General features: G+C 53.9%; 7 protein-coding genes across 7 annotated transcripts; 5 read left to right on the plus strand and 2 right to left on the minus strand.

Moving 5' to 3' along the window:
• Positions 1-315: 315 nt before the first annotated feature.
• A1O1_07360 (uncharacterized protein) lies at positions 316-1,290 on the plus strand (the record flags this gene model as incomplete). Its single annotated transcript, XM_007728230.1, has 1 exon — positions 316-1,290. One exon carries the CDS (start codon positions 316-318, stop codon positions 1,288-1,290), a length of 975 nt encoding a protein of 324 aa, XP_007726420.1.
• Positions 1,291-1,765: 475 nt separating this feature from the next.
• On the plus strand, positions 1,766-2,897 carry A1O1_07361 (uncharacterized protein; the record flags this gene model as incomplete). The annotated part of the gene is made up of 2 exons (XM_007728231.1): positions 1,766-1,913; positions 2,047-2,897. 2 exons carry the CDS (start codon positions 1,766-1,768, stop codon positions 2,895-2,897), a joined length of 999 nt encoding a protein of 332 aa, XP_007726421.1.
• Positions 2,898-4,327: 1,430 nt separating this feature from the next.
• Positions 4,328-5,234, plus strand: A1O1_07362 (uncharacterized protein; the record flags this gene model as incomplete). Its single annotated transcript, XM_007728232.1, has 2 exons — positions 4,328-4,808; positions 4,873-5,234. The coding sequence occupies 2 exons, from the start codon at positions 4,328-4,330 to the stop codon at positions 5,232-5,234; spliced, it is 843 nt and encodes a 280-aa protein (XP_007726422.1).
• Positions 5,235-6,376: 1,142 nt separating this feature from the next.
• Positions 6,377-8,041, minus strand: A1O1_07363 (uncharacterized protein; the record flags this gene model as incomplete). Its single annotated transcript, XM_007728233.1, has 2 exons — positions 6,377-6,487; positions 6,554-8,041. 2 exons carry the CDS (start codon positions 8,039-8,041, stop codon positions 6,377-6,379), a joined length of 1,599 nt encoding a protein of 532 aa, XP_007726423.1.
• A 2,853-nt stretch (positions 8,042-10,894) lies between these two features.
• Positions 10,895-12,319, plus strand: A1O1_07364 (uncharacterized protein; the record flags this gene model as incomplete). The annotated part of the gene is made up of 1 exon (XM_007728234.1): positions 10,895-12,319. The coding sequence occupies one exon, from the start codon at positions 10,895-10,897 to the stop codon at positions 12,317-12,319; it is 1,425 nt and encodes a 474-aa protein (XP_007726424.1).
• A 243-nt stretch (positions 12,320-12,562) lies between these two features.
• On the minus strand, positions 12,563-16,417 carry A1O1_07365 (uncharacterized protein; the record flags this gene model as incomplete). Its single annotated transcript, XM_007728235.1, has 1 exon — positions 12,563-16,417. The coding sequence occupies one exon, from the start codon at positions 16,415-16,417 to the stop codon at positions 12,563-12,565; it is 3,855 nt and encodes a 1,284-aa protein (XP_007726425.1).
• A 301-nt stretch (positions 16,418-16,718) lies between these two features.
• A1O1_07366 (uncharacterized protein) lies at positions 16,719-17,254 on the plus strand (the record flags this gene model as incomplete). The annotated part of the gene is made up of 2 exons (XM_007728236.1): positions 16,719-16,901; positions 16,955-17,254. The coding sequence occupies 2 exons, from the start codon at positions 16,719-16,721 to the stop codon at positions 17,252-17,254; spliced, it is 483 nt and encodes a 160-aa protein (XP_007726426.1).
• Between the last annotated feature and the right edge of the window lie 9 nt (positions 17,255-17,263).

Genomic DNA, 17,263 nt, shown 5'->3' on the forward strand with positions numbered 1-17,263 from the left:
GAGCAGAAGAAAATGAGCAAAATATGTGTGATGAAGAAGGGCAACTTTGGCGGGGAACTTGAACATTAGCAGCCGGCATTCCGAGCAATTGGATTAACGCAGGGGATTAAGGTTTAGCGCTGTCGATCAGCCGCCGAACATTCCTTGGCTGACTAATTTGAGGCAAAGGCAAAAGTTGCTGGAAGGAACCTTGGATACATGTAGTTATCTGCGCCTCCTACTACTCGCAGTGTTGTTGTTGCAGATCCATTTGTTACAATATAACACTGCCGGCGCCTTCCCATTCCTCCCTTCATCCTACGCACGATCCAAGTAATGGAAGAACCACAACCAGCCTCTGAGTTACCTCAATTCACATTCAAAAAGCGCAATGTTAAGTCCAAGTCGACGATTCGCAAGCGAGAAGCCACTCCTCCACCAGACGATTCCGACTCCGGGTTCTCTTCTTCAGACGATGACGAGGGAAGGCAAATAAAACGCAGGCGCAAGAATGCCGGGTTGACCGCATCTTCCTCGGAGATTCCTAAGCCTCGTGCTGCGGTGGATGAACAGACCATTGCCGCAGCTGTGGCGGCGCCCACAAACAGAGACGACGCAACGAAGAGATCAGATTGGTATGATGAAGACGGTGACAAGAAACCAGCGACGGCTCCAGCCAGGTCATCCGATGCATCGGCACCGGACGGTACATACAAGGGCGTGGCAAACTACCAATCCTTCATTCCAAAGAATCCAGATCGTGCTGGAAAACAAGTCGGACCGGTCAAATCTTCGAGCAATGTAAGGACAATCACGGTTACAGATTTTGCACCCGACGTGTGCAAGGATTACAAGCAGACCGGCTTCTGCGGGTTCGGCGATAGCTGCAAATTTCTCCACGCTCGAGAAGATTACAAGCAAGGCTGGCAGCTTGACCGCGAGTGGGAAGTCGACACGAAGGGAAAGAAGTTGTCGGGCAAAACGGTGGCTTCTGCCAATCGTAAAGCGCAGACGGGCCAAGACGACGATGATGACGATGCGCTGCTTGAGAAGATACCGTTCGCCTGCATCATATGCAAAAAGCCGTACACGAATCCCGTTGTCACCAAATGCGGGCATTACTTCTGCGAAGCATGTGCCTTGAAGCGATATCGCAAAGACCCGTCTTGCGCTGCTTGTGGGTCTGGTACCAACGGCGTCCTCAACGTAGCAAAGAAGTTGAATCGATTACTGGAGAGGAAGCGGGAGCGGGAGAAGATGAAGAAAGAGAAAGCCATTGAAGCGGGCGAGGCGGTCGAAGACGATGTATGAGAGGAGACCATGTAGCCTTTGCCCACCCGGCCCACAAATATAACTTTTGAGCCTTCCCTTCATTGCCACAGTTCGTATCGTATGCACGTCTTGGAAAGGATGCCAGTTCTCTTATAGCATGTTGTCGCTCCCCTAGAGCAAAGGCTTTTACCGTGGGAAATCGAATCTCTCAAGTTCAGTATCTGCGTAATGAGAAACATGAGATCTGCCGTAATCACTACGGCGGCGCAACAACATGTACCTTCGCTCGCTTCGATCTCACCGGAAGTGACCAACACTGTTTTCCTAGTACGTTGCTCTCTGTCTCTCCTCCGGCCCACCGGTGTAGGTATTGTGACTTATCTGGGACTTTGACAACTGTGACAACTGGAGTCAGTTTGGAGATCCTGTCCAGCCGATGACTGAATAATGGCACCAGGTTGAGAAGGCCGTCTATCACCAATTGGTAGGGTAGCAGCACTCTCGCAACACTAACATGCGTATCGCAACACTCCAGTTCTCTCCGCGCCTAGGGGAGGTGGCGGCGAACTTCAGTCGAGCCGAAAGTCTGCTCATGCGCGAGGAAAGGGAAGGGCAGCTTGAAAACATTGATCTACTGGTACTGCCCGAACTCGCGTTTGCAGGTAAATCCTCCCTGCTCCCAATTGGTTCACATGTCTTTTCCGAAGAGCAAAGCCTGATTTATCTTCTGTCGTGTGACCAAGAGCTAGCAGAGCATATGCCCAGCCTTGTCTACCGGACTGATTGTTGGTGCAGGGTACAACCATCCGTCACTGGCTGCAATTGCGCCTTATCTCGAACCGACAGCCGCAGGGCCCTCGACAAGATGGGCCGCCAGGACTGCAAAACGTCTCAAATGTACGGTTGCGGTCGGGTACCCTGAAGCAGCCGAAGAAGGGAACTACAACACCATCTTTGACAGACATATCACCGCCGAGACGGGCACCATCGCCTACAATTCGCTCGTGTTTGTCAATTCAAGTGGAGACGTTGTTGCCCACTATCGCAAGTCGTTTCTATATTACACTGATGAGACGTGGGCTCAGGAAGGGCAAGGCTTCTGGGCGGGTGTGCTGCCGATTGGCGGCAAAGGTCAGCAGGTCAAGGCTGCTGCGGGGATCTGCATGGATATCAACCCCTACCGGTTCGAAGCCCCCTGGACGGCGTACGAATTCGCTAATCACGCGCGGGAGGCCCGTGCCAGAGTTGTCGTTCTCAGTATGGCCTGGCTGACAAGGCTGAGCGCAGAGGAGGTGTCGTCGAGTCAGGCCATGGTGCCAGACCAAGATACGGTCAACTATTGGGTGGAACGACTCAGGCCTCTCTTTGGGCCACAAGGTGCGCAGACCGAAGCAATCGTTATTTGTGCCAACCGAGCTGGCGAGGAAGGTGTCAGTCCCAGAATTGGAGAGGTCAGGTATGCTGGCAGTAGCTGTGTCATGGGCATGACGAGAGGAGATCAAATCAGGATCTGGGACATCCTGGGAAGAGCTCAAGAAGGGATCCTATTGGTGGATACAGACAAGGCTCCGGCGTATTCAGTCTCAATCAAGGGAAGTGAAGCTCAGGACGTGACTGATGATGCCGCTGAAATCGGCGGAAGTTGATCATCTCGTTGCAGCTGTCAAAAGGTTTCATCGCATCTTTGTCAGTGATAGCAGTTGAGACAAGGGACCGTCTTCTGCCAAACGACATTCACTGCCATCTTATCGCCGTTCGGAGTCACCGGCAACACCAGGCTGCAAGCCCCGACAATTCTTATGCTGTCTCACAATAATGCCTGTCAAACATTCACGTGGACAAGACGCAAAGAGGGCATCGACGTGGCCCCTGTCATTGGCTGGGATATCCTCCAGGGCGGTGCACATGCGCCATACTACTAGTATGGCAGATGTGGCAGGTCCGGCTGTGTCACGAGACACCACACCGTGACATTGAGGATGAGGATGAAGAAGACGACGTTGAGGGAGAACGATGATGAGGGTGAAGCCTGTGAGGGATCTGGATCTGGATCACATGACAATATCCACCACCATCACGTGTTGACCCGTGGCAGTGGCGGGAAAGTATCCCGAGTCTCTATGACGCTAAGTCCCTTTTAGTGCTAGCGTGTCTTTCTTGTTTATTGGTTGATCACGGGAACTTCTTTCCATCCCGTGACCTTCTTCTCCCTCGCCCTGCCCTTTCGCCCTTCAGTTCGCCCTCTCACCACCACTGTCACGTTGTCGCAGCGCCCACGCAACTGCCAGGCCCATAGATCGAGTACTCGCTTTACACCCATTGTGAACGTTCTATCTTCCATCATCCTCCAACCACTCCTCTTTCAAACAATTAACAAACCGGCTTGCCATCAGGCTGTCTCGTCCCTTGTTCCCTATCTTCTCGCGCGTTCGACAGCGCGCTGTGTAACCCGCTTGCGCCGGACATCGAGTCGCGGGCCAGCCGATCACGTTTCCATCAGTAAGTCATCTCTAAGTCACCTGATTGCACCTGATCATCAGATCACGGGCTGCGCTTCATCTCCACGGGTGAGCGCAGCTCAACCATGACCACATCGAGCAAGCTCATCATTGTCGCACTCTGCGCAATGCCATCCTCTGCACATTTGCGCTGCAGGTGGCCGTCGTCGGATGCTGACGACTGTTCGAGCTTCGCCAGCCTAGCTCCTACTGGCTGGGAAGCCCTCGACGACGAGCGCGTTCAGCGTTCCCTCCTCTACCCACGACACACACACACACACCCCCAAGCGATGTAGTCCTCATGTGACAACTGCTGGCTACACACCCTCTCTACCACTTGCTTCCACACAAAAATAAACCCTATCTGCATCAGTCTATAACCCTGACCATGGCTAATCCCTATGTAGACCAGATCCCTCCGTTGAGATCCGACCTCACTGCTTACCTTGGGGTGGCTCATAAGTCACTGCCTGCCTACGATCCTCCTTGACGAAATCTCTCTCGAGGGCAGTTTGCTTGATTTGCCAATACTGAACGACCAATTGAGACTGCGACACACGGAATTAGACACTGCAACAATGGCTAACCAAGGTGTTGGAAGCCAAGCCATTCCTTCCGTGCAAGTCGGGAACCCGGGCATGAACAATAACAACAAGCGGAAGCGTGGACCAGGAGACCAAGATGTCGGTCGCAATGCCAAAGCTCCAAACACCAATGGTGATCATGACCCAGACAACTATGTCGCACTCCTGCAGGGCATCGACGATATCGGGGGTTCTGACGACAGCACTCGCACTGCACAAGCTGCTCTAGCTGCCCCAATGGAACAATCCTCCTATCCTGAGCCGCATCCATATGATGGAGCTACAGGAATGCCGACCGGCTTCGAAGACGCCAACCAAGGATCTCTTGCCGGGATGCCAACGGGTCAAGGAATGCAGCCCACACAGGGTATGGCCAGTGCACAACAAGCTCTTCTTGATGCCCGTGGTGGCGCACAGAAGCCGGCTGTAGGCACTGCCGAATGGCATCAACAGCGCAAGGACAACCACAAGGAAGGTAAGCCAGTCAATCCCCTCCATCTATGCCTTTTCTAGACCACATATACTGATCTGGCATGCAGTCGAACGTCGTCGTCGTGAAGTCATCAACGAAGGTATCGAGAACATTGCCAAGATCGTGCCCTGTAGCGAGAAGAACAAAGGCGCCATTCTCCAACGCACCTGTCAATACATCACCGAACTGCAGAACGAGAAAAAGTCCTTCGAAACGGAGCGCGCCACTCTCGACATTGCCCTGAAGGAGTTGACCAGCCGTTGCGACCGTCTAAAGGAGAGTGTTCGCGCCGCTTGGCTAGAGAGCGCCAAGTGGCAACAACGCTGTCGCGAGGCCGGTCTGCACTTTGACGATTACGACGACGGTGACCTGCCTGTCCTTGAAGACGAGGACGTCAACGTCAATGTCGACGCAGCCGTCGTCTCCTGAATGGGACCAGACAGGATCGAACTTGAACTCGAACTCGCCTTCAAGAGGTTCTCTCGCCATCATGCAGGTAGCTACTTGTTGTTCAACGGGACATGGTTGGAGTTTCGGCGTACGGGGGGTTCCATGATCACGGGTATGACGGGTCACAGGTTCACAGGTTCAGGTTATGACTTGGAACGGCGAAATTGAATCATGCAGGCAGTTCTTGCTGGCGATGTTTAGCTCGGGGAGGTCCGTCGTGGGGGCTGGTTGATTGTGCACAGAAGAAGGCGCAGGTTAGGCGCTTCAGGATGAACAGATGAACAGGGATCATACCAGATTTGATCAGGGGAGTCCAGATTATTCAGGATCATTCGGACCCTTTGAGCTTGAGCTTGAGCTGTTCCCACAGCTTTTCTAATGTATGCTTGCTTCTTTTCCTGATGGCTCGATCCGATTTCCGCGCCCTCCAATCGCTAGACGCCGTAAATTTGACGATGGCGACCAGTCGGACTTATCAACCGATCTTCACAGCTCAACTTTTGCATTGGATGTTTGCCTGTAACGGTTCATTGCCAATGACCAAGGCCCATCATCACGGCCCATCGGAACTGATTGATATACGACAAAAGACCTCAATCTCCCTCCCAAATCTCGGGTGGTTTTGACTAGTATTTGAGAGTTGAATTGACTTCAACATAATAGATTCACAATCCGAATTGCCTATAGTACGGAATACCCAAAGACTATGTAATGACAACCAACAACAATGTTCATCCTCGAGCGGCCGATACACCCATTCCATCCGGAGTCAAAAGCACTCAATAGTTCCGACATCCCATACGAAAAGTAACTCGTGCGTGCAAGGCAAAGAGAAAAACGTGGAAATGATCATGCCATAAACGAGAGATGCGTTCCATTGACCAGCTCAGTATGTCCTAGAGTGCATGGCTATTGGCCAGGCAAGCCGCAGCGCTCATGTGGCTGATGTTTAGGAAGGCTCTCGTTCCCTGTCAGCGAAGGCCTCCGACGATACCTGCTGGGTTTCGGCCTGTCTTAGGACGATAGTTTCGTTGTAGACGGTGGTTCAGATGGGGTTATCGACCATAAAAGGATTATATCGTGCTCTTCACCGCCGCCGTCGATCCAGCTATCTACGCAGATCACCTGGTATCCCAAGGCTGAGCGCCCATCTCATGGGGTCGATCGGTGCTCTCCGAGTTGTGGATGGTACTTATGGGGGGAGGTGATGCTGCACTCGTCACAGTCTGCGTCTGTAATTCGGTCACGTTAGGAGCCCAGTCTCAGGACGGGTGGAGTGTAGAAGTAAAGACACTTACATCGCTGGACTGGCTTGAGAGCCATTGGTTGACCTGGACATTGCCTCCTGGCTTCTGGTTGTTGCCGAGTTCGCTCGCACCAACATCTGTCGGACTTACGGCCGTCCACTGGGAATATCTTTCCATAGTGCTACCTCCGTGCGGGGACATTGCACCTTCGGTCATCATAGGTGTCATGCCCGGCGCGCCGTACGTACCGTTAGCTGCGGCGGCACGGTTCCTGCGTCGGCGGCGGTAGAACAAGACCGCCACTCCGCCGGCGATCAAGAGCACGCCGAGCACGCCGCCTACCACACCGCCCACAATGGCACCCGTGTTGTTGGATTTGTGATGCGAGCTGGGTTTGGGAGTCGGAGGTGCGGTAGGCGCTGTTGTGGGATCACAGGAAGCTTTCATAGCATAGCCACCACCTTGATTGGAGAAATCGGTGCGGATGGCGGGCGCCATCTTGAATTGCTCGCGCTTGTAGTCGCCGATGATGTAGTTCATGGTAAGATATGGAATGCCCCAGTCCAGGACATAGCCAGTATTGGTCGTATTCAGAACCATACTGATCATGTAGCTATTGTCAAGGACTTCGTACTTGCCATCGTCATCATAACCACGAGGGTACATAAAAAGCTCCTCCGCGGGGATCGTGGTCTTGTAGCCGTTTTGAAGTGTCACACTGAGATTGCCGGTCGGTAAGGACGCATAAGCCAGATAGGGATCGACATAGACTCCTTCCGTCGCAGTCTGTAAGTTATCGAAGACATTCTGTGGTACGTAGATATAGCGCTCCGAAGGTTGAAGGTTGATCTGTAGGGATTCCGACGAATTTGAGAAAAGGTTTTGCGAACCAGAGTCCGATTCCCAACTCAACTCGGTGACCACCACACACATTTCGCAAGTCTCGCGAGCATTGAAAGTGGTCAGTTCACCGTTGACGCGGGTGGTGTCGTAACCACCGATGACAAGAGCACCGTCGACTGGGCTGCTGACTGACCGGCTTCCTGTCCAGAGACCGAATACTGAGGACGGCACGGCGTCGGATTCGACAGCGATTCTGAGGAAATCCGATCCCCATCCCAATGGCATCACACCTTGGCCGCCATACCCAGGTTCATCGTAGACGGCAGGAAATCCATAAACGCTGGCGTTGCCAAAGGACAAGAGATCGTTGAAAGTGACAAAGGATAACTGGGTAGGATTCGAATTGCTCGAGCCATTCCACTGACCCTCGGCGACCTGGAGGAAACTGTTGGACGATGAATAGTCGAAAACCCCGCCGTACAGTCCAATGCAGGAAGAGTTGTACTCTGGAGCGCATTGCTCTCTGTTGACCACATACAAGATGTCATCAGCGGTGCTTGGTCGGAGAGAGACTATCTGAGGAGGGTTTCCCATCGACACAGGAATGCCTCTCGTGATGGCCTTTTGGTCCGTGGTGACAGTAACATTCGCCCATGGCAGGATCATGGGAGGCGCCCCATTCTGGCAGATCGACATGGTGTCTTGACAACGCAGGAAACAAGCACAGTAGCGAATATGGTATCAGCTATACAGAATCAAGGCACGCCAGAACGCAGGCCTGAGGACGAAAAACTCGACAGCAAGCAGGCCAGCCTCGGAAGAGTCACGAAGACCAGTGTCTGGGAATGAAGGCTATGTGAGAGAAACCCAACCAGCCAGGATGACTGAGACCCTCCCGGTAGCACGGCCGAGGGGTCTCGTAAAGTCGTCCTCAGCCGAACTGCTGGCTCCTCTTCAAATTAGTCGATGCGCCTCACGGATCATGGATGGGATGTCCCACATGGCACTATATCCAAGAAATGTTTCCGGTGGTAAGGCTAAATTGTATCATCGAGGAAGTGAAACTAATCGGCGGGAACACTTCCGCCTGCGCAACAAGTACTTAACTTTTGTGCCTGCCATATAGCTGCGAGAGTCCATCAACTCGGTGAAAGTATGAAGGAGATCCTGACCTTCCCAATCTCTATCCGGATTATAGATCCTTAGGAACATGGGGGATGCATGTAAGTCCCTGGCCTCCTGGCAGAGAGGACACCCTACCGGACGCGGTGGGCTGGGTGCGAGCAGAGCAAGCCCGGTGGATTCGAGCCAAGTTCCTTCGGATGGCCATCGAGGCTGTCTCAACCGGTGTGTTCGAACAGCCTGGTGGATCTGAGGGCGCCGCAGTTGTTGGAGGAGGATGAGCAGAAGGCCTTGCAAATGCTAAGAAAAGGTTTGGCGATGCTAGCGTGGAAGTCTGGATGAACCGCTATTGCCTTTAGGCGTAGCTGCCTTACCGAGTCACCAAACACGATGCTTTGTCGAATCCCGCTCTGCGAATCATAAGGCCAGGCGACGGTGACTTGCCTGGAAGTATTGGTCCGGTTGGGGACAGCTGAAAGACCCTAATTTCACCAAGGCAGGGGAAGTCGGGGGCCGAATCGCGAAGAAGGCTGGGCAAGCATTAGCAGATCAGCCACAAGGATGCGGTCTTGGGCTCCGTGAGTGGCATAGGAGACAATGTCTTCTCAGATGAAACGAGCTCAGCTCCGCCTGGACAGGCCTTTAGCCGAACTTGGAGGGCCCTGCAGGAGGAGGATGGGCGTGGAGATGCCGGGGAGAGGATGTGTGGTGGATATACTGAAGTCGAGATCGAACTGTTTGGGATACAGTGTTCAAGTTGTTACCAACGACAACGTTGATATTCATATTGACGCAGGAGGAGACGATACAGAAGAGCGCAGGCAATCGAAGCTGAAGCTGAAGCTGAAGCTGAAGCAGCAGTAAGATCGAGGGGAACGCTGAACCACTGCATGACATGGCACTCGAGATCCTTGCAGTTGCAGCTCGCTGTGCTTTGCCGTATTCATGTCTTGGCACCGGCTACCGCAGCCTTGGTAGACCAGAGTGGGATTAGTGCGTGTAATAGTGGGATGCCTTTTCTCTCCACAATCAGGTACCGCGACCAACCTAGCAATTGACAGGCACTGAGGCACATCTCAACGTACTGGTTCTATCACGGTCTATACCACTAGACACTCCAACTCATCGCGCCACTATATGAGTAGTACATAGGACTACTGTGGTCCGTCTGCTAGCACTACGTTCTGCCAACCAACGAGCCTCCTCACCGCGACTCTTCGTCCCGCAATTTGCCTTGCCCGAACATCCCGAGTGATGTACCGTTCCCATAGGGCTGGTGACTTCTCACGACTGTCTGCTCTTCGGCATTCGCGTTGGGCTGCTGCGCCCTGTGACGGATAGAGCTGCCGAACACCGCGGATGTAGCATGGTGGACGGCATCAGATCACCCACTTCGCCTTGTTCTGTCTCGGAGCTTCTTCCAGAGCTCTACTCTCGCTTCAGCAGAAGACACCGTTCGTAAGTGAAGTATGGGCTTCAGGTAGGCGTGAGTATGATGAGTAAGAGGAGATACTGCACCACGCTTTTGGCGCCATGTGTGCTGAGCCTTGCGCTGTGTACCAGGCCAAAGGGGTAGATATGAGGGTGGCCTCAGTATGGGTGAGCTCTTCAATCGACGGCTTGTCTTGTGGAAGCATATCCCACTCGACCGGAAGATATTCATTTGCCTCTAACTAACCATTAGCAGTGAGATGAAACAAGCATTAACTTCCATCATTACAAGTTCAACTTGCGAGGAAGGATATGCTGTGACGGAGAAGGCTATGGGCAACTCAATTGTCCTTCTTCATCTGTCACAGTTCGCTCGACATCTGATCGATCTTTAATGATATTTTTCGCTTACAAGGTCGGGACTCTATCGTTCCCTACTCATGCCTGGACACGAGTAAGCGATAGCACGGAATAGTGAATCGAAGACCATCGACAGCACCGAACAGCCTTGCTTCGTAGCCGCTGGCCTTGATGGGCAGTCATCTTCCTACGTCACGGTTTACAGTTCAAACCATCGCTCCTTCCTGTTCTCACCGATGGTCTTTGTTCTTGCCCAACAGGGAGCGTTTCCATGAACCTACACTTCGGTCTCTTCCATCCTCAGTCTTATCATTTGTTTCATTTTTCCTGCCCTGGCCCCGTCAAGACTTCACTGACCAACTTGAAACTCAAACAACGAAAAGGTGGCTGTCGGCGTCACCAGTGACCACAATAGCACGGTCTATTTCTTTAGAGCCGACACGCCAGCGACACTAAGTGCAATCGACCTTGTCTTACCTCAGCTTCATATAAGGGGAGCCTTGTCGTCTGTCCGTCTTCAGTTCCCTATCACACGCTTCTGCCATCCTCGTCCCGCATTCATCTCACCTCTTATGGTTGGTCCGTCGCACACCATCTTCTACTGACCACTCCATCATCAACGTTCGTCTTAGAGAGATGGCCCGGGCCACCCCACGCTCCAATCCTAACTATGATGTGCATTTCTCGGATTCAACCATCAAGACCATTTTCCGGAGAAGTCTTCCTGTCGTCAAGGCGGAACACGTGTCAATCGAGCAAATCCCATCGGGCAAATCTTTCAACAACCGAATTTATTTCATCAATCTCAACGAGCCCACCACTCTATCAAGGCCCAAGTGGACGGCGACAAGGACAGACGCCACTCAAAGCGTCGGGGTGGATGAGGCGGCTTCATTTGTACTGAAAGTCGCAGGCTCCTCCTTCGGCCCTTCCAAACCACAGAACGAGGTAGCGTGTCTCCTTCTGCTCGAGCGGTACTGTCCATCCGTCCCTGCGCCGAGAGTGGTTGCATGGTCAGACGACGGAAGTAGGATAAGGACACCTCTTGACCCTCGAGGTTCCCGGGCTCGTTCGCCATCATGGGTCCTAAGGACGCTGACGAGGGTGAGTCGTCAGAACGGTGAGAGCAAGTATGGCGAAATGGAAACCAAGGGGCGAGGTTGGATACTCATGACCCGTGTCCCTGGCAGAATCATCAGCATGGAGGACCTCACTGGCGTCCATGGGAATACGATCATGACCCAGATGGCCGAACTTGTCGCGACATGGCGCAAGCAAATGCCGCCAGCACGAGCAATAGGCAATCTACGGCTCATGGGTCGAACTCTGGTGCCGCCTCCATCCGCCACATTGTACGACAGGGCCATCCTGCCGGGACTGGATGTATACGTGGACGGCTTGATCGCCAACGAGTCACCCACAACGCCGCTGAACACCTCCTTGAAGTACTTCACGCACAAATTGAAAGCTGAACTGCGACGACTCAAGACCGGAGAGCTCTACGAATATAACAAGGAACCCGTCTCGAAAGTGGTGCAACGTTTCATCAAAGAAGCCTTGCCCAGACTATCCATGTTCGACCATGGGCCCGAGACATTCGTTTTCACTCATTACGACCTGTCGCCGCGGAATGTTCTTGTGTCTGCTACAACTTCGGGCGTCGAAGTCACGGCCGTGGTGGACCTGGAATTTGCAGGCTTCTTCCCCCTCCCGGAAGAGTTTGCAAACACTGTGGAGAACAATCAGCAAGAATGGCCGCCGCATGCGTATGAGGTCTTTCTCTCCACATTGAAGCGCCTAGAAGCTCTGCCCGAGGCACTCTCCCAGTCACTCCTCTCACCTTCTTTAGGCGGTACCGCCGACATTGCTTTTGGAGGTCCCGAGTTCCATCAGGCAGTCCTCCTTGCGCGCATCGTCGGAAACACTGCCCCATGGTGGGTGAAGCAGGAAAGTGGCCTGAGCGATGAAGAGTTGAAGCGGGAATTGACCATGGCGAGGGAGAGCGTGGAAAAGGCTGTGGAAAAACTGGAGGGCATGGCCGGCAAAGAGCCCCAGTCGTAAGACTTTCGTGCGCGGAGGAGTCGTCCTTTAGACGCGGAGAGCGATGTGTTTAGCCAGAGCTGAAAGTCAGATACGAAATGCATCGCAAGCACGGAAAGACAGCAGTACAGAGCTGAAATGGTCCTTGAGTCTCAAATCTCCAGAAAATTGTCATTCACTTGTTGCTGCCATGATATTGGACCGTAGGCCTAGACCAGACCAAGACCAAGACCACATCCCCATCGCCATTGATCTCCATCGACTCTAACTCAACACCTTTTCCACCCTCCACCCAGTCTTGCTCTTCGCGTCCAGCACCTGTCTGACCTTGACCGGCGGAAGCGGCCATCCCAAGGCTCCGACCTTACTTCCTCTCAACTCTACCAGGACCCAACACTCCCTCCGCTTCGGCGACCCCGGCAGATCCTCGACCTTAGTCTTCGGCACCGGCTTACCATATTCAATCAAACCGGTATCGCGGGCGAGCTGAGCAAGCTGTGCGCCATCGACCGGCGTCAAAGGGAACATACGAGTCTTCGGGACTCGAACTTCGGCGTTCGACAGCGCCAGCGCCAGAGATCGACTCGAGACACCATCGCCATCATCGCCAGCTGTGGTGACAGTCCGTGCCTGCGAGCGCTGGAGATGGCTGTAGACGATATATTCCGGCAGATCCTTGACCGACAACCTCGCCAGCACGGAGGACGGGTGGATGTACACCGCCTTCTCCACCACCGAGGCACCCGCTTTGTCGTGCAGTGGTACCAACGGGAGGTAGGGGACGTCGATGGCGCGGCGCGGTTTCGTGGGCACGTCGGGCGGAGTAGGCGCCCGGTCGTAGCGGATGGCGATCTGGTCGATGTAGCCGCTGGCGGCGATGGCGTTGAGCTGTCTGATTCTGCTGGAGGAAGAGAGGAATTTGGCCGTTGCGGAGCGGGATTTGGATAGTGTTTCGTTTGAAATGATGGTAGGGCCACCTCCATCGCCACCACCAGGAGTAGTAGTATTGGCGATGTTCAGGTCGGTGGTGGATCGCGAGTGTGCGGTTCGATAGTTATTGCGCACCATCCCTTCAAGCTGTGATCGAAGCTGCGCGACTTCAGCCATGGCTTTGGGCCGGAGGAAAAAGTCGCGGCAGAACCGTTCCTTGTCGCTTGCTTCGAGATACATGGTGACGGCGGTGAGCAGTTTCATTGCGTCCGAGGTCTTGTCGGCGCGGCTGAGGGTGGCGCGGGCACGACCAAATTCCTGGCGCAGTTTGTCCCGCTCGTCGTCATGTTGTTGCTGTTCGCGCGTGTAGACTTCTCTTTCTCCAGATTGCTGGGTGGAGGAAGAAGGAGCCGTGAGGTCGAGTTGCGCTTCAGTCACGAAGATCTCGGACACTGCAAGGCCGGAGACCAGGGCCAGGACTTGCCACAGGAGCTCGGGGTTGTTGATTCCAGCGGCTAGGATCTTCCCGAGGCGCGGCGAGAGCGGATACATCGCGAGTTGATTGCCCAGAGGAGTGATACCTCCTGAACCGGTCAGGGCTCCCAGATTCTTGAGGAGCTGTTCCGCCTTGTTCAGTGCGACAGCGGCAGGGGGTGTTGGGAAGGGAAAATCGGCGACCGGTCGAGGGTACACAAACCCCTTGAGTTGGAGGACAACGCTTTCGGCGGGCGCTCTGAGGATCTCGGGCTCTGCATGGTCGGGGAAGTATTGCTCATACACTGCGGACGTGTAGAGGCGCCAGCAGTGGCCTGGTCCGGTCCGGCCTGCGCGACCTGCTCGTTGCTGGGCGCTCGCCTTGCTGATATAGTCGATCTCGAAGCTCTGCACGCCCGTGTCGAGGTTGTATCTGCGTTCTTTGCTGCGGCCGGTGTCGAAAACGTAACGGATTCCTGGGATCGTCAAACTCGTCTCAGCGACGTTCGTGGCAAGGACAATCAAGCGAGACTCCTCCGGTGGCGGCTCGAATACTTTGAGTTGTTCGCTTGTCGGCAGTTGGGAATACAAGGGGAGGATGTGGACCGATGTATATGGCTCCTTTGAACCAGACGTTGTCGGTTTAGTAGAAGAAGGGATTGTTGTTGATGGATCATCTTCGTCTTCCTCGTCGGAGATGTCGAACTCGGCTTCCTCAGCCTCGTCCTCCGAGTGAGTCAAGATCTCGATGTCAAGGTCGTCATGCCCGTCCATGGCCGCTTTCGTTGGTCCCAGATCCCAGTCCTCGGCTTCTAGAGGGGCTTCACTTGCCGCGATTTGCACTCGAGGCGTGGCGGGCTTGCGGTCGGCACCCTTTCGCGGAGCGAGCAGTTCTCGCAGACGACTGGACACCTGGCGAATCTCGTTTTGGCCGGTCAAAAACACCAAAATGCCTCCACGAGGTAACTTCCGATGCGCTCGTCTGACCTTTTCAATCACTTCTTCCACATAATCGCCTCTGGTCTTGAGTGCGAAATGTGTCGTCACTCGATGTTGACGTCCTTCAGCCTCGACGATCGGCGGCCTCATGGACGAGGTGAAGAGCTTCTCACGCAGAAAATCTCCAATGTTCAGGGTGGCGGACATGATGATCAACTTCAGGGGCGACGGGTTGGGATTGAACTGGCTTTTTTGCATCCGCGCCGGGACGATTTTGCTGAGCATTCCGATCAAGATGTCGGTGTTGACGCTCCTCTCGTGCGCCTCGTCGATGACTATCGCCGAGTACTTCCGCAGCAGCAGATCCTGGGACAGTTCACGTAGCAGGATTCCGTCCGTCATGAATTTCACAGCCGTGCTAGACGACACGGTGCTGTCGAATCTGATTTGATACGACACCTTGTCGCTGTACTGTCCCATTTCTGTCGCCACTCGCTTCGCCATACTGACGGCGGCCACACGACGAGGCTGCGTGACGCCAATCATACCCGGCGTAGGTCCGTCTGGAGATCCGTAACCAGCTTCGAACAGAAACTGCGGCAATTGTGTCGTCTTACCACTGCCCGTGTCTCCCTTGATAATCACAACAGGGTTGTTATGGATGGCCTCCATGATCTCTTGCTCGTGCTGAAGGATGGGGAGTGCAGATCTTGACTGTTGGATTTCTTCTGGTCGTTCGACATGGATAGCATAGGCTTTTCGATTGGGAACTGACTCGATCACCTTGTCTGGAACTGCAGGTTTGTCGACGGGCGTAGTTTTGGGCTCTGCAGGCCGTGGAGTGGGTTTGGGCGGCAGTTGTCCCTCACCGATGGTATATGATGGGACATGCCCAACAGCCTGATTGAGCTGCTGTGTTGCCCAGGCCTTGAAGGCCGACTTCCGAGGCTCTATTTTCCCACCCTCGGAGAATTCTGACGTGCTGGTCCCAGACTCCTCGTCACTTTCCTCTTCAGATCCATCTTCTGAGATGTCGGAGTCAGAGACATCAGAACCTGACTCGTCCTCTTCATCCTCTTCATCATCACCTTCTCCATCTTCTCCTGAGTGCTCGACGTCGCTTGCCTCTGAATCAAATCCTTCCCAGGGTAATTCCACTGCTACTTGAACATCATCCTTGACTTTCTTCCTCTTCTTCCCCTTGCGGGACTGTATTATAGGCAGGCCGTTCTCGTCCAACGCCAGTGGCTGCGCTAGACCGCTCCCTTGCATTGCTGGAGAAGTCGCGGGCTTGACATCCGTTGGCTTCTCTTGTCCGGACGCCGTCCGGTTCTCTACCTCGAACGAATCCTCGCTCTCGACATCTGACTCTTCTTCGCCTGGCCCTTTATTTTGCGTCCTCTTCCCCGATGGACTAGCGGGACCATCTCCATTCACGAAGTCGCCAAAGGTTCTCTTTCCTAAAGTTCGCGAACTCTGCAATGCAGCAGTGGCATCGTATTTCTCCTTCTCTTTCTCCAGCTTCCGCAAAAGGTCCAGCGTCTCATCTTTCTTCAGCTTGTTTTCAATGTACTTGTCCAGCCGCTTCTGCTTCTTGCTTGAAATCTTCGGCTGCTGGACCCGTAGTTCTTCTCGGAGTTTTTGTTTCTTCTCCTCCCTCTCGGCCTTGCTGAGAGGGACAATCACTTCTTGGTTGGTTTGTTGGGATACCGCCTGTTCTTTCTCCTCGCGGGCACGAACTTTGTGCTTCCGCTGACGGCGCACAAACGGTGCCATTATGCAGGGGGGGTTTCAGCCTCGAGGCCTCTCGTCAAGCCTGCGGGACAGGGATTGTTCTGCAGAGACACACCAAGTGCAAGTCTGCTGGTATCGATTGGAGGGAGAGGCGCATCCAAACGAAAATATTTTGACCGGCAGAAAAAAGGGCGGTGTCTCCGTCTGTTCTCCCCGTCTTCATCGGGGCGGTGAAAAGGCTGGTGTCACGTGACTGCGCAGGTGGTCGACGTCGACGATTCCATTCGGCTTTCAAGCATCCTGTTTTCTCTCCTCATCAGAAATTGATCCAGCGGGCAGAGAAATGGGTCTACCACAGGACTACGAGACAACCAAGATGGACGAAACTCAGGTCACAATCCCCTTTCCTGCACCAACGAAGCAAGTCGCAGGCGAAGTGAACGGTGTCAAGACCGACGTGATGAGTCTCTCTTTTGCGGACAAAATCATGATCACGGTCACACAGAACGGCAAATTGTCGCAATGGGTTTGTCAAGACATACGACAGTGTTCTGATGAGGATTTACTTATATTCACAAGGTCACGGTGCCGCTGCTCAGCGACAATCCAACACATTTAGATCCCTATTTCCAAACGAACCGCTCTGGCGACGACGCCCTTCTCCCATCGACTCGCTTCTCTCCACGGGTATTGCTTGGGGCTGGTGGCCCTGACCGCGAGGTGATGGGCCAGCTGTACGCCTCTCAGATTGCAAACGCCATCATCACCAAGACGCCGGAGGAGAGCCGACAGCTCATGCTCGGGTTGGGCCTCGCTAACGTCGCACTGGAGAGAGATGTCTTTCTACAAATCGTTGATCTCGTTCTGTCTGTGATCTGAAATGGCCAG

Source organism: Capronia coronata (assembly GCF_000585585.1).
Source record: "Capronia coronata CBS 617.96 chromosome Unknown acBCG-supercont1.6, whole genome shotgun sequence".
NCBI lineage: Eukaryota > Fungi > Ascomycota > Eurotiomycetes > Chaetothyriales > Herpotrichiellaceae > Capronia > Capronia coronata.